The sequence below is a fragment of the Globicephala melas genome, chromosome 11, assembly GCF_963455315.2.
Source record: "Globicephala melas chromosome 11, mGloMel1.2, whole genome shotgun sequence".
NCBI lineage: Eukaryota > Metazoa > Chordata > Mammalia > Artiodactyla > Delphinidae > Globicephala > Globicephala melas.
The window spans coordinates 31,233,216-31,247,378 of NC_083324.2; the positions used below are offsets into that span (position 1 = coordinate 31,233,216).

The window sequence follows — 14,163 nt, forward strand, 5'->3', positions numbered from 1 at the left end:
AAATAAAAACAAAAACAAAAAGTGTACCCAGGGCCTGAATCCGGGGGGACATGCATTTACCGGTGCTTCCTCCACAGCTGCGACTTTCCCATCTGTGGCCTGGTCAGTGGCAAATGGAAATTAGTTGGGAATCACATTGAGGGACATTGCGACTCAGTAGATTCTACAACCCGAGGGCTGCTTCCTCCCCTTCTGTCTTGCCTAGCAGAGAGCTACTCCCTGTAGCGGGAGCCTACCTTCTTCCCACCATTGTGGAGAGCAAGTTGGCATCTCCTCTTCCAATGTCAAATCCATATGCCCTCTGAACCCATGACCCACTTCTAGGAAGCAAGCCTATAGAAATACTGGCAGGAAAGTCTATAGGTAAGTCATGTGTGCAAAGGATTTTACTGGAGCCATTCATTGTTGGGAAAGGCTGAAGTAACCTAAATGTCCATCTGTAAGGGAGTCGGTTAAGTAAATTATGTAAGTCTGTACAGTGGACCCCGGTGCAGCCATTCTGAAGAAGCGATCAAGTCAGATCAATTAATATGGAAGGGTATTTACAGCATATTGAGGGAAGGAAGCAAGTTGCAAAGCAATGTGCATGGTTAATCTCATGCACAAAACTGACATGTTTCTTGTATAAGCAGGAGAAAACCTAATGCTGGTCACCCCTGGAGCATGAAATTGGGAAAGGGGTCTCTTGTTACTTGGTATGTGTCTATAGTTATGTTCTAAAAGTTTTTATAAATTCATTTTTTAGAAACCACAGACTTTGTGTTCCTGATCCAATCACCCTGATAAGGGATGGGTCCCCTCTCAGTTCCTTCTTCTCCCACAATAAAAGAATTGGAAAGCCTCCCTTCTGGAGGAAAACTTCCGTGCTCATGTTTAGCCCCTTTTGTGTATTCTGGCATCTCAGAAAGGGGGCTTCACTTACAAAGGCAGCTTTGTAAGCTTCAACGTTTGCAACAGCCCTATCCCCCACCCCCTGGACCATCTCAGGTTGGGCGACTCCGGGACACATCAGCCGGGAAGATCTTTCAGTGGCTACGCTATAGCCTTTGATCAGTGACTTCTTTTTTTTTTTTTTCCTTGGCGGTACGCGGGCCTCTCACTGCTGTGGTCTCTCCCGTCGCAGAGCACAGGCTCCGGACGTGCAGGCTCAGTGGCCATGGCTCACGGGCCCAGCCGCTCCGCGGCATGTGGGATCTTCCAGGACCGGGGCACGAACCCGTGTCCCCTGCATCGGCAGGCGGACTCTCAACCACTGCGCCACCAGGGAATCCCTGATCAGTGACTTAACAGTGACAGGCAGAGAAGCTGCTAGACCCGTGACTTGCTGTGCACGTCTGTGAGATGTATTTAACTGAACCAGCCTGCTGGGGCTCCTGCAGACATTTGCTGCAAAGGCAGTACAGGGTGTTCATGTCCTTTTGGCCCCAAGCCTGCAGGGGAAGACAGCGAACCTAGCCCCAAGAGGCCAATGAATAGAAAGTGAGCCCATCTAGGTAAGGCTGGAGGAAGCTAGGAACGGGAGAATGAAGACCTAAAGCATGTGCCCCGAGTGTCATCCCTTCCTGCCTTCAGCAGTTGTTAGGGGGCTAGTGCGTTTTACACAAAGGATCCTTGCTCTGTGTGCATTCCAGGGCTGAATGGACTTTCATTCCTAACGAGTTTGGTGGCCTCCACTGCAGGTTTCTGACTCATCTGCTAAAATGGTCCTTGGTATTTTCTTCCTGATTTCCTCACTCACACCCTCCAAATGTGGTCTCTTATCTCCAGCCCATCCCACCAGCAGGGCTGTGACCTCTGCCCAATTCTAACCAACCAGATAAAAACTCCTGTGGGCTAAAAACAGATTCTTACAACTACAACTGGGACTTCTCTGTAAATAAGAAGGACATACACTTTCTAGCTGCATCTTTTTCTCCCCTGAGGAGAAAAACACTCCCAAATTAACAGCGTCAAAAGTGTTTACATCCTCGAGACATAAAAAGGCTCCAGGTCTCTGGCACAACGTTTATAGATAAACAAACATCTATGGAAAAGAATAAAGGTTCAGCAGATTATAGAGTGGGAGACAGACACGGGCTTCTGTCTGGAATGGAGTCTTCGTGTCCTTCTCTGCTGCTGCATAAAGTGAAATCATTAGATGGAGCTTTGTAGGCTGTGCGTGGGGCCAGGCCACTGAGTTCTGTAAACTTTGTGGTCTGCTGCCCATGGCAACAAAGGACACAGGTGAGGACGGTGCTCAGCAGCTGTCCAGAGCAGGCAGTCTGGGTTCAGTGGACTTGAGTCTGATCCCCGCTCCTACACAGCATTTGTAAAAGGGCCAACAATGCTTAGTTTTAAGGGTTAAATGAAGGACTGCTCCTGAGGTTTCTAACCCCTTTCCTGGTTGAAGAACCTCAATAATCAAAGGAGGATCTAAAAGTCACTCAGATTTGAAAATTAAAGGGCCGAGCCGTTCTCTGGCCCAGAGGTTTTGCATAATGGTTTTCTTTTATTCCAGATGTTCCTAGCTTCAAAAAGACAAGTTATTTCCCCCTCATCATCAAAGTCTGAATCTTTCCAAAACACAACTGGAGGTACTTTGAGTCCTGGGATATCAGAGTCAAGTCTCCAGACATAACAGCCTCGGGAACCTCTCTCCTCCAGGGGAGGAGAGAGGAGGAAGAACAAGCAGGATGAAAAATTGTAATGTTTTACTCATAGACGTTTTTGTCAAAGCGTATCTTTCTGAGCTGGGCTTAGGCCAGGACATTGCCTAAGATCCTTAAGAATGATGGACACTCTGGTTGCCAGTGATTTCCTAAAACCCCTTAGAGCCAAAGGGTCCCTGGGTTTCTAGAGATTACACAGGATTCTTCAAGGTCATGACTGCTTAAGACAATTTTTTTTTACAGAAAAGAAAAAAAAAGTGGCCGGGGATGTCTCAGCCAGGGTGTAACCAACAGCAGTCATTACTGTTCCTGCTAACAACAGCATGCTCTAGAGAAGGAATTTTCCTTACCATGACAGTGAAGGGGCTGTTGGGAATATCAACGCCACCAAAGCGCACGTAGATGACATAGGTGCCCGGCTTGGCGGCCGTGTAGAAAATGTCATAGGTGCCATCCTCATTCTCGATGACATCAGCCTCAGCCTCAGTGCCGTCTGGGGTCAGAACCGTGCAGGTCACTTTGCCTTTCCCGGCGGTCTTGGCGTCTACCACAAAGCCCACTTCCTCGCCAGTTTTCACAGTGGAGGCGATTCCAGGACCTGCAGAAAAGTTTAGGAGGAGAGAGTGGAAGCTTCAGCCATGGACAGCAGCCGAAGGCCCAAGAACAAATCACACACGTTCGTGTTGTATCTGTGAATGTTAGACCTTCAACTACCGCCGTGCAGAGGGATGTCCCAGAGATGCCCTGGGGAAGATGCTGCTCCAGGGAGCATTCTATCCATTACTTATTAAATAAGGTGTATCTGCAAGTTCTGAGTGATAACCATGTGTTAAACCGGCTTTGCCAGCATTCAAGTGTATGGGGATGAAGGTCAACTTTCATCAGCAAACACATATTGGGCATTTTCTTAAGTGCCAGATACACACAAAGGTGAGCAAACCACAGCCTCAGCTCTCAATATGCTCAAAATCTAACAGGGCAGATGCATGCAGGCTGGACACCAAGAATGACAGCTCAATCTGTGTTGGAAACACCGAGGGGGGACTAAGTTATCAAAAAAATAATCAATGGTTCTTCAAAGAAGCATCCTGCAGCACATCTGTGGAAAGTTCTATGAATTTATATCCCAGGGTTGCCACATTGACAGAGGGCTTCCTGAGAAAGGGGAAATGGCTGAATTCTGAAGCCTGGGTACCCTTGGCTAGGGAAGACTTACAACCTCTGTCTCCAAATGATGACCCGTCTATCTGTCTGTCTCTCTGGCTTGTGGCACCCCTTTACTGAGGATCCACAGATCAGGGAGTGCAAAAAACTATGAATTAAAAGCACCCTGGCAGAAAAAAAAAAGCAAAGTGTGTAGAAGCGACAGGGACTGATAAGAACATGCTGAGACAGTGAGTAGTAAGGGAAGACTGAAGTTTGGCGCTGAATGACAGACTGAGAGGTAGGGCCAAAGGAGCCCCCAGGCTGAGGAGAGTATCCTGCCTGAGCTGCGGGAAGGAGGAGAGCCTGGAAAGCCAGGAGGAAGTTCCCACCCAGTATTCACATGCCCTCAGGTTGGCAAAGACAATCCAGTTGTCTCTGGAACAGCACAGACCTAGGAGGTGGCAGACTGGCCATCGTTACAAAATTGCTCAGTCTTGTGGTGGATGAGCCAAAAAGCGCCAAGCTGAGCAATTTACAGCCTCACCCTGAAAGCCAAAAGATTTTCTCCTTTCAGAACAAGACGAGAGGGCTTCCCTGGTGACGCCTGCCGAGATGCAGGGGACACGGGTTCGTGCCCCGGTCCGGGAAGATCCCACATGCCGCGGAGCGGCTGGGCCCGAGAGCCATGGCCGCTGAGCCTGCGCGTCCGGAGCCTGTGCTCCGCAACGGGAGAGGCCACAACAGTGAGAGGCCCGCGTATCACACACACACACACACAAAAGAACAAGACGAGATATGAGAGAAATAGGACACATCCAGGGTGGACCTCTGTTTAGTTTTATTTAAAGAGAAGCAAATCAGTTTCACTTCAGAGATGGGGATTCATGGTTTGAAATCTGCTTGAAGCAACATCAGGGTTGCCCATGATATTCAATTGGTCATGTCTTAGAAATGGAAGGAACTGTTATGCTCTAATATTCCTGGAGAATTCCCGAGAGACTCAGACGTGAGTCCTGAGTGTTGAGGAAAAACCTAGATCCTTTCATGTGCTTCTCTAGCCCTGGCCTGAAATGCTCTTGAATATATCTCAAATAACTAAACCATCTACTCATGAAAGGCATAAATTTGATGCTTTTCATGGGAGCCACAGTTGAAATCGCAACAACTGAAATCTCCACAATCACCCACTTCAAAAGTAACTGTAATAGTTTCCATGTGCCTGGCACTGTGCTAAGCACTTTTCATGTCTGACCTCATCTAATCTCTGCAATAACAGTCTCTGATCCTTGGAAGAGCTTCTTGAACTTAAATGTTTTCCAAAAAGATCTTCCATCTAAGTCTGCCTGAGGCTAAGAGTGGTGGAGCATCTTGCCCTGATCACACAGCTATTAAGTGGCAGACGCTGGCTTTCTGATGCCAAAACACACGCTCCTGTCCTTGAGCTGCACTCACCTGTGGCCAGGCACTTGCTGGCATCGCCCGTCTGTGTGGCCCGGATGCGGTAGGGAGACAACGGGATGTCGTCCCCACCGTAGGTGACCCCAATCATATAACGTCCAGTCTTGTCGGGGATGTAGGTAACAGCGTATGTGCCGTCTTTATTGTCATGGACAATGGCTCTTTTGGGTTTTCCCTCTTGGTCCTGTGGATCACAGAGAAATGCTAGTTACGATGTTGTCATCAAGATGTAGAAACCATTCAAAGAAAACCTTGACAGATTTTGCTCATTAATGAATGCCTCTAGCGGGAGGAAAAAGGAATTACTGGCTTAATACATTTGGGGAGGTGGTGGGAGCAGAGGGTCATAGATCCCTTTAACACTGTGATGGACATGGTCAATTTTTAGCGAATTTTCTGTCAAGGGAACGAACAGTTTTAGCTCCAAATCCATCGAAATGTAGGGAGACAAGGGGGCAGAGGCTCCTGCTTCTGCACCAGCACCTTCACTCTCCCTTCCGTCTTTACTAATAGGAACCTAATTCTTAGCTAGGTATGCTGCTTCCAGAATACGAGACGCCACTTCCTAGTATCCTGGGCCACTAGGTACAGCCATGGGACTTATGACAAACGAGAAGAGAGTGGAAGTCTCATGAGGGACTTCTGACAGGGCTGCTTAAGAGAGCTGATTGAGTTGGAAGGTCCCATCGTCCCTTCTGCTCTCTTCCTCTTTCTGGCGTGCCATGTGGATTGGATGGCCAGAGCACCAGCAGGCTCATGGTCCATGAGGAGACCTTAGGGACAGAAGCCACACGTTAGGACACAGGAGCGGAGAGGTGGAATGGAGCCTGCTTCCTTGATAAGCACATAGCACCCAGGCGCCTTGCCCGGCCTCTGGGCCTGTCTAACAAGAGAGAACTATCCCATGTGTTTAAGCCACTCTTATTTGAGGGTTGACTGTGATATGCAGCAGAACTTAGTCTTAACTAATCCAAAGGGTAATTTTAAACATTCAAACAACAAAAGATAGGAATAGATATGACAGAGAGCAAAATATATGAGATTCACCAAAATGTGGTACTTGAAGCTATACTCTCAGACTTCTCAGGCAAGCCTGTCTGTTGTCCTGTACAATTACCGACTCTCTAGTGAGGAAATCAGACAAACATTTGTGTGAGGCTAGAAATTAGTTGTTAAAATCCTGGTTCTTATCCCTGGCTGCGAAATTAGGTCTTATTAATGAAGTTTGGCTCCAGAAAAATCATTCAAGGTTACCGTTATCTGAACAGCAAGCAGGCCTTCCCCGGCATCTCTGGCATCGATGGCAAACTCCACAGGCAGGCTGGCAGGCACACCATAGGTACTGAGGCCAGGGCCACTGGCGGTCACTTTGCTGGCATCGTATGTGGGAAGGACCTTGACCTTAAAGGGACTTGACAGACATACACACCCCAGTTCAGTATGGATACACTTCAACCCAGCTACATCTGACCTCTCTTACACAAGAGACTGGGATTGAGAGGGAGGATTTCTACAGCATATAAGACTTAAGTGCCAAATCCAGCAGAAATTTACAACCGTGTAACCATCATACAACAGACCAGCTTTCCATAAGTGCATTCCATGGGTTACAAACTAATTTCCAAATTAGTTTGGCAAACATGGGGTTAAACACATTTAACCCACTTTTGTTTTACTAACACAATGATCACCAAAATGGAAAGAAAAAATATTAAAACTGATGTTTCAATATTATCTTGTCCTCTTATTTTCTATTTTTAGTATGTTTTAGATGATACAAGACCTATTAGTCAAATACCACATAAATGTAATTTATAAAGTTTACCTTTCCACAGAGCTAGAGCTATATGTATACCTTCATGTAAAAATATGCACATTTGGGGTACAGGTGAAAATTTTAAATTCTAAGTATGATAAAAAAAATCTTTGGAGACTCTTCTGAGAGGTAAAGAACTTTAAGCAACATTTTTTCTATTAATAGGAATGAGGAACAGGTTTTTATTCAACACCTTCTGGGAATGCTATGGCCCACCAAATTCTCAATTAAGAAGTAAAAATTTTTGCCCTAATCAGAAAACAAGTTGCATGGTCACCAGAAAGAAGACCTTGATGAACTAACGCACTCCTTACTGTCAGCTCACCTTTACATTAAAGATGGCTGAAAGGAACAAATGCAGGGGGGGTACGAAGAGAGCAGGAGGCACAAACATCAAGGCTAGTGTATTTTAACACCTGTGCAGAGCACGCCGGTTCTCAGTGATGCTGATCAGATGGATGGCTGGGTAAACGAGTGGACGGATACGTGGATGGATGGATGCGTGGGTGGGTGCACAGATGGATGGATACATGGATAGATGAACGGATGGGTGGGCCACCAGAGCAGTGCTGGTCACCAGAGGGGTGGGCTTGAACCCCTTCCCTAAGTGACAGAAGCTTACCTACGAGGGATCTCTTCATCAGCATATTTAACAGAGACCATGTAAGGCCCCTCCTGGGACGGGGTGTAGGTCACTGTGTGTGTGCCATCCCCATTGTCCACCACGTTCACGGGCTCCACCAGACCTGAGAACAGAGACGAGAGGGCTGAGGAACTGCCTGGCTTCCCCTTCACTCCACCTGGGCTGAGTTCATGAAGGATCACATTCATCCGTGAGAGCTATTGGTTTCCACTGATAACACAAAGGCAAGCAGGCCATAATCAGAGGCCTAAGAAATCACAGGAGAAAGATTCCCCAATTCACAGCTGCAGAAATGACCCTGAGAGACACCTTTAGCTTTCTGTTGGCTGAACTACACTCCGTCGGACCTAGAGTATGATTAAGGAGACTGCCTGCACTTGTTGCTGGAGGGCATATGGTGAAGATGCTTGTTGCAGACATGCTATCCTTTCAAGCTGGTTAGGCATGCTTGGGATGAGGTAATTTTACTCTACAGCCAAGAAAGGGTCAAAGAGTCCAGAACTCTGAACGGCAAAATTTAACCAATGGGCCAGCCAGTTAAAACTTGTATCCAGGGGCTTCCCTGGTGGTGCAGTGGTTGAGAGTCTGCCTGCCGATGCAGGGGACATGGGTTCGTGCCCCGGTCCAGGAAGATCCCACATGCCACGGAGAGGCTGGGCCCGTGAGCCATGGCCGCTGAGCCTGCACGTCCGGAGCCTGTGCTCCGCAACGGGATAGGCCACAGCAGTGAGAGGCCCGCGTACCACAAAAAAAGAAAAAACCAAAAAAAAACTTGTATCCACCTCTGAGCAAAGACCATCATGGCAGCAGCATGCTGGGTGTAGGGTGCAGGGCAGGTGAGGTGCTGATCTCATGAGGGTGAGAGGGCTCTCAATGTGACATCTGCAGGGGATGGTTAGAGGTCACTTTAAAGCATAATCAAGGCATGCATTAGGTTGGTAGATTCTAGATCCCAGTTCTGAACCTGAGTGTCAGGATGCATCAGCTGAAGGGTAGGTAGATTAATCAAAGTGTGGCATACTCATTAAGCAACGCACATGAGGCAGGTACGAGGCAATTTCAGAGTTAAGGCCAGCAAGAGACATTCGGGTTACGTAAATCAGAGCAGCAGCTAATAGGAAAATGCAAACCTGTCTCCATAAAGTCACCTTTCAGGTCCCGTTTAAAGAACTCTGACATGGCTTTCAAGGGGCTGAGCCTTGACTGGGAATCCGTCTCATCAGCTAAAATTAAAAGGCTGTTATTTCAGAGTCCTCTGTAATAGACGTAGATATCTCAGCAAAGCTTTTCTCTCTTTCTCCCCTCTGCCCTGCCCTGTCTCTCTCTCTCTCTCTCTCTCTCTCTCTCTCTCTCTCTGTCCCTCTACCCCGCCCCCACCACACACACACACAGGTCTTGAAGCTCAGTAACTTTGTGGAATCAGATTCCAGCCCTATGACTTCATTTCCCCCAAAACCATTTCTGCTCTGAGCTTCAAAGGGCATAACCTCCTGCTGAAACCCATTAAGGAGAAAGTTCCTCTTCAAAGAAGGAAGCCCTCATTTGCCACTTCTGTGAAGCCAAGAACACATCACTGAGTAAAAATCCAGATAAGTTAAGATATTAGGCAGAGGATGGCACATTTTAAATGCTGGAAGAGGAAGTGTGATCACCTACTGAAAAAGGTAAATTTCAACGCACATCAGGGCTTGTCCCAAAATGGCCTGCTAGCCTCACCCAACCCAAATTCCAGGCTGCAAAAGGGGAGGCCAAGTTGCCAGCAAAGCCCATTCCCTAAGAGACCACCTCTCTCCAGGGAGCTGGGACAATGACAAAGCTACGTGTCACATGGGCTGAGTATTGCTCATTTCCAGAAATCTGGGGTGTGTTCCCACATGAGCACCAAATCCAACACCCACGCAAATCCAGACCCACCGCAGTCACCTCACAAATGCTGAAACACATCATTAAGCAGTTGCGATAATTTTACATGTGAGAGCCCAGATACTACTTGCTTCATCTTTCTACTTTCAAAAAATAAAACGAAATTTTAAAAAGACATTTAGGGTCATATTATTAAATGACAGAAAAGACAGGCCGCCGGAAAAATAACAGGCCTGCCAATTTTTTAAGCATAAACTTCTACAATTTAGCTAGAACATGGAGCAATAAAGTAATTTAAGAAATTTAACCTAAAGTTCATGACTAAACTCAAAAGCAAAGTGCCTGCTCTGGGTCATGGCTGCCCCGGTCCAGGGCAGGTGAGTGTCGGCAGGAAGGCAGGATGTGTACTTACCTCGTGGGCCCATGACCCTCACTTCCAGTGGGGCCAGGCCGGCCTTGCTGCTGTCCACCGTGAAGGACTGCAAGACACGAGCTCGGACACCCGAGCCCACCCCAGGGCCAGCGATCTTGACCTTGCTGGGGTCCACAACATCCTTCACAGGAACCCTGAAGGGGCTGCCTAGAAAAGAGGTCACAGGATTCTAAGTACAGCCCCCCCTAGTGCCTGGAGACCCTCCTTGTGTGCACCCAGAATTGCACCATTGCTCTACCCAGGCCTTCACTTACACCAGCCCCAGTCAGTTTCTCCTGCCTTGCTGTGTTGTGCACCCAAGTGCACCTACTGTGTACAGACATGGCGCCAGGTTCTGGGCCCAGAGTGCTTAACAGCTCTCCAGGAACCCCATGCAGGAGAAGGATGAGGTAAGCAAGTCACTGTAACATCATACACAACCCATGTTGGGGACTTGTATAAGGTGCTGGTGGAGCACTCAGAAGACAATGAATCTGGTCTCTGGGAGACCAGAGGACGCTTTCCAATAACATATGAGACATATGGGTGAGCAGATGTCACTGAGAAGGGTTTCAAGCAGAGAGACTGGCATGTGCAAAGGCCTGGAGGTGAGGGAGAAGACAGGCTGTTGAAGGAACTGAAGGAACTGAGTGGTGGAAGGAAGGCATGGAGAGGACTGCAGGCTGTGCAGTCCACATTCAACATCCTCTCCCATAAAAGGCTCCTCAGGGGCCCCTGGACTCCTGGCCCTGCAACGTAGCTAGCACCGCCCTCCCACCACCACTCATGGCTTTCTTGGTTCCCTGGCCATTTGGGTGAAGCCTTGCTTTCTCCCTGAGTGTAAGCTGTGGTCCCCCTGCATGGCTGACCCCACCGCTGACACTGGGGCCCTCTGACTCTTTGAGGGTATTGATTTTAAAAAAGCACCACGCTCCATGCTGGAGTTTAGTGATACAAAAGGGAGTTTTATTTTAAAGAGAGATCGTTGAGGATTTCAGTATCAAGAAGTGATGGCAATGAACTAACTTTGAAGCCAGTCTCCAAGGTGGCCTCCAATGGAAGTGGTCTGAACTCAGCATGAAGTAGCCAAGAACCAACAAGGTAACTTTAGGTCTAGAGTGGCAGATACCAGGCAATCTATGCCACTCTCCCATTCTGTGCTCCAGGCAGACATGATCAATCAATCACAGCAGCCTTTCTTCCTGACGCAGTCATCCCACTTAATCCAGTGGTCAAAACAGCCATCACCAACAGACCACAGCTGACCCACCAGAGGAAACCTGGATATGCCATCGCGGGTAAGACAGGATACTTGGTTAAAAATAACCCTACTATGGGTTTGTGTCAGGCCAGGAAAAACCAGGCTAATATTTAACCAACCAGAATTTCTATGAAAGCAAATTAGAAGCTACCAGGTTGTTGCATGTTTCACAGCAGAACCTCATGCGCTACCTTTGCTATGAAGCCTGACACTAAGACAATCAACCAACGCTTTACTGAATGACTCTGACTGGGAAAATTCTGGGGTCCAGGAGAAGTTGGCATTTGGCTCTGGAAGGCAAAGAGCCTGAAAAATAAAAAAGAGGCACCATCTACATCTGATGAAAAAAACCCTAAATGGGTCTCTTTCTGTTGTTATGCTCCAAGTTGGCCATTTGCTTCAAGCTTGTGCATCAGCCACAGGGTCCCAACCTCTCACCCCCTTCTGCAAGGGGAATTCCAAAGCTGATGGCCTCCACCAGATTTTCTCAATAAAGTCAAAATAGTTTTGTTGCCTCCACTACCAGGAAATGCTCATCCCACTACTGCCTGCCTGGTGGGAGCCACCAGTTCATCTGCCCTGGCAACAGCCTTCTACCCATTCTCCAAGCTCTATTCTCCCATCCCATGAAGTGCACAGTTGCAAAACTCCAAAAGGTCCTCTTGGCTCTGTATGGTCCCTGAGCCCCGCTCTCTTTCTTTGTAAACACCTGGCAGGAAACTCACAGACGGCAGGAGCTTTGTCTTGTCTGTGGCTGAATTCTCCCTGACTAGTGATTATAGGAATTTAAAAATCAATATTGGAAGAGCTGCAAGGACAAGTTGGAGGAGAAATGTCATTTTAAATGAATTATGGCTTCAATGAACATCTGAGTAGAATGAGTTTCAGCTGAATTTCAATGCTTTCTGATCAATGTGAAAAAGGAGGAGCGAGCGTGAGTGCGAGTGTGTGTACACATCTGCACATGATACGGGGAAAGAGCAGACAGAGTCAGGAAAGCATGTGGTCAGTGGACACTCCAGCTTCCTGGAAGTCAATCCATAAACCTGAAAGTAGGGCCCTCAGCCTGCCCCTTCCTCTCTCTGTCTCATCCTGGCTTATGGCCTTCAGAACAACACTGCCCCACCCGAGGTTTCTCCTGCTGTCACCACACATGAGACAAGGCATAAGGTGACTCAGGAGCAGCCCTGGAGTCCTTAGACTTCCGTCCACACCTTACCACACACTCACCTACCCTTCTAGACGTGTGTTGGGTGGCAATCATTTCACTATATAAACAGAACTAGAATCTATGGAGATTCCCCTGCTGGAGCATGAAAGTTGGAGGGCCCTTCACTATTTAAGTCATATTTTTTTAATGTTTGAATAATTTATAGCAGTGGTTCTCAACTACAGGTGATTTTGTCCCCTAGTGGATATCTGACAATATCTGGACACATTTTTGGTTGTCACAAAATGGGCTAAAAAAATACCATACAATGAACAGGAAATTATTATTAGTATTCCTATTTTACAGTAAGTGTACATACTACATCATTAAACAGAAATTAATATATAAGACCCTGAATTTGTGTGTCATTATCAGCTACCAGGACTGTCAATGGAAAACAGAAAACAAGATGTGTATAGGACGAATAAGAACTAACCACAAAATAAAGTGAAGATTTTCAACTTTGTAAAGAATCAGCTTTCCTTTAAGATCTAGGTCCTTCAACATGTGAACAACCATTTTCAGTTAAAACTCCAAGCCAATGGTTTTTGGCATAATACTGGTCTTCTTAGGAGTTGGGATATACTTGGAGATGCAGCCCTAAGGAAAATTCTCACTTTGCAGCTACTACAAATATCAGACAGTTTTTCCCATTCAGTGAGACAAGCAAAATCAAACCCACTTTCATGCAAAAATCAATAATTCTTTGGGTGCCCTTCAGAAGGATAGCTTACCAGGGATGTGGGCTCCTCCATATGTGATATTCACGTCGTAATCCCCTGGAGCAAAGGGGATGTACTCAGCACTGCAACTGCCATCTTTGTTGTCTCTGCAGTTTATCTTTGACTCCGATGGTCCCTCGACAGTTATGCCAAGACCCCCAATTCCTGCCCCTCTGGAAAGTGTGAGTAAAAAGGCCAAGTTGTACTAGTGGTTCATGCCAGTCTGCTTATTTCCAAAATTCCTTTAAAATCCCTCTATAAACTATCCCATTTCGCCAACCAGAAACAGTGTAATATAAATAAAAACGGCTTCGACCCTTCCTTTCCAATGCTTATCCTTCATTGTTGCATTGGCTGGGTCTGAAAGTACAATTCAGGTATGAGACTTTTGACCAGTTTTAATAGGAATACTTCTAATATTTCACTTAAATATGAAATTGGTTCTATATTTTTGAATTATCACGTTAAGTAGCTTCCATCTAGTCCTGGTTTGTTCAGCAGTTTTATGACTATTATCAAGCGCTTTTTGGTACTTTTAAAAGCATACTTGGTCTTTCTCTGTAATATATGTCTCTATGGAAGAAGACGCCTCACATATGAAATACAAAGCCTCCCAAACGTTGGGAGACCATGATACATATGTAGGATACACCTATAAAACTTCCTGAAAGCAGTTAAACTACTTAGGGCTACTCCTTTTACAGAGTCAACACACAGATCCCAGGACCTTGCTTACCTGGTAACCACAGTAAAGACATTGGGTTTGTTGGTAAAGGCCTCTTTCAATCCCGGTCCTTGAGCTTGAACCCGAGATGGCTGGCAGCCTTCGGTTACAGCCACTTTAAAGGGACTGTTTGGGATGGGCACATCATCATATGTCACCTCCACTACATGGAGGCCTGTTCAAAACAACATATAGAAACATATTTGCACAGGAGTCACTTACTTGTGGCAAATAATACTCTAGCAGTCAAGTCTATGTGT

The 14,163-nt window shown here is 46.8% G+C and overlaps 1 protein-coding gene across 4 annotated transcripts in view; it reads right to left on the reverse strand.

Annotated features, from left to right (window-relative positions):
• Positions 1-14,163, reverse strand: part of FLNB (filamin B) — a 138,425-nt gene that overhangs the window by 28,069 nt on the left and 96,193 nt on the right. For 2 of the 4 annotated variants that reach the window (XM_030867520.2, XM_060307374.1), the window contains exons 23-31: positions 13,916-14,078; positions 13,192-13,352; positions 9,987-10,154; positions 8,842-8,934; positions 7,691-7,814; positions 6,507-6,663; positions 5,247-5,436; positions 2,999-3,246; positions 28-99 (exon numbers count right to left, since the gene is read on the reverse strand). In XM_030867520.2, the coding sequence (XP_030723380.2) occupies positions 28-99; positions 2,999-3,246; positions 5,247-5,436; positions 6,507-6,663; positions 7,691-7,814; positions 8,842-8,934; positions 9,987-10,154; positions 13,192-13,352; positions 13,916-14,078 (1,376 nt within the window). The remainder of the gene's footprint in view (positions 1-27; positions 100-2,998; positions 3,247-5,246; positions 5,437-6,506; positions 6,664-7,690; positions 7,815-8,841; positions 8,935-9,986; positions 10,155-13,191; positions 13,353-13,915; positions 14,079-14,163) is intronic. The other 2 variants (XM_030867521.2, XM_030867524.2) reach the window with 2 other exon arrangements.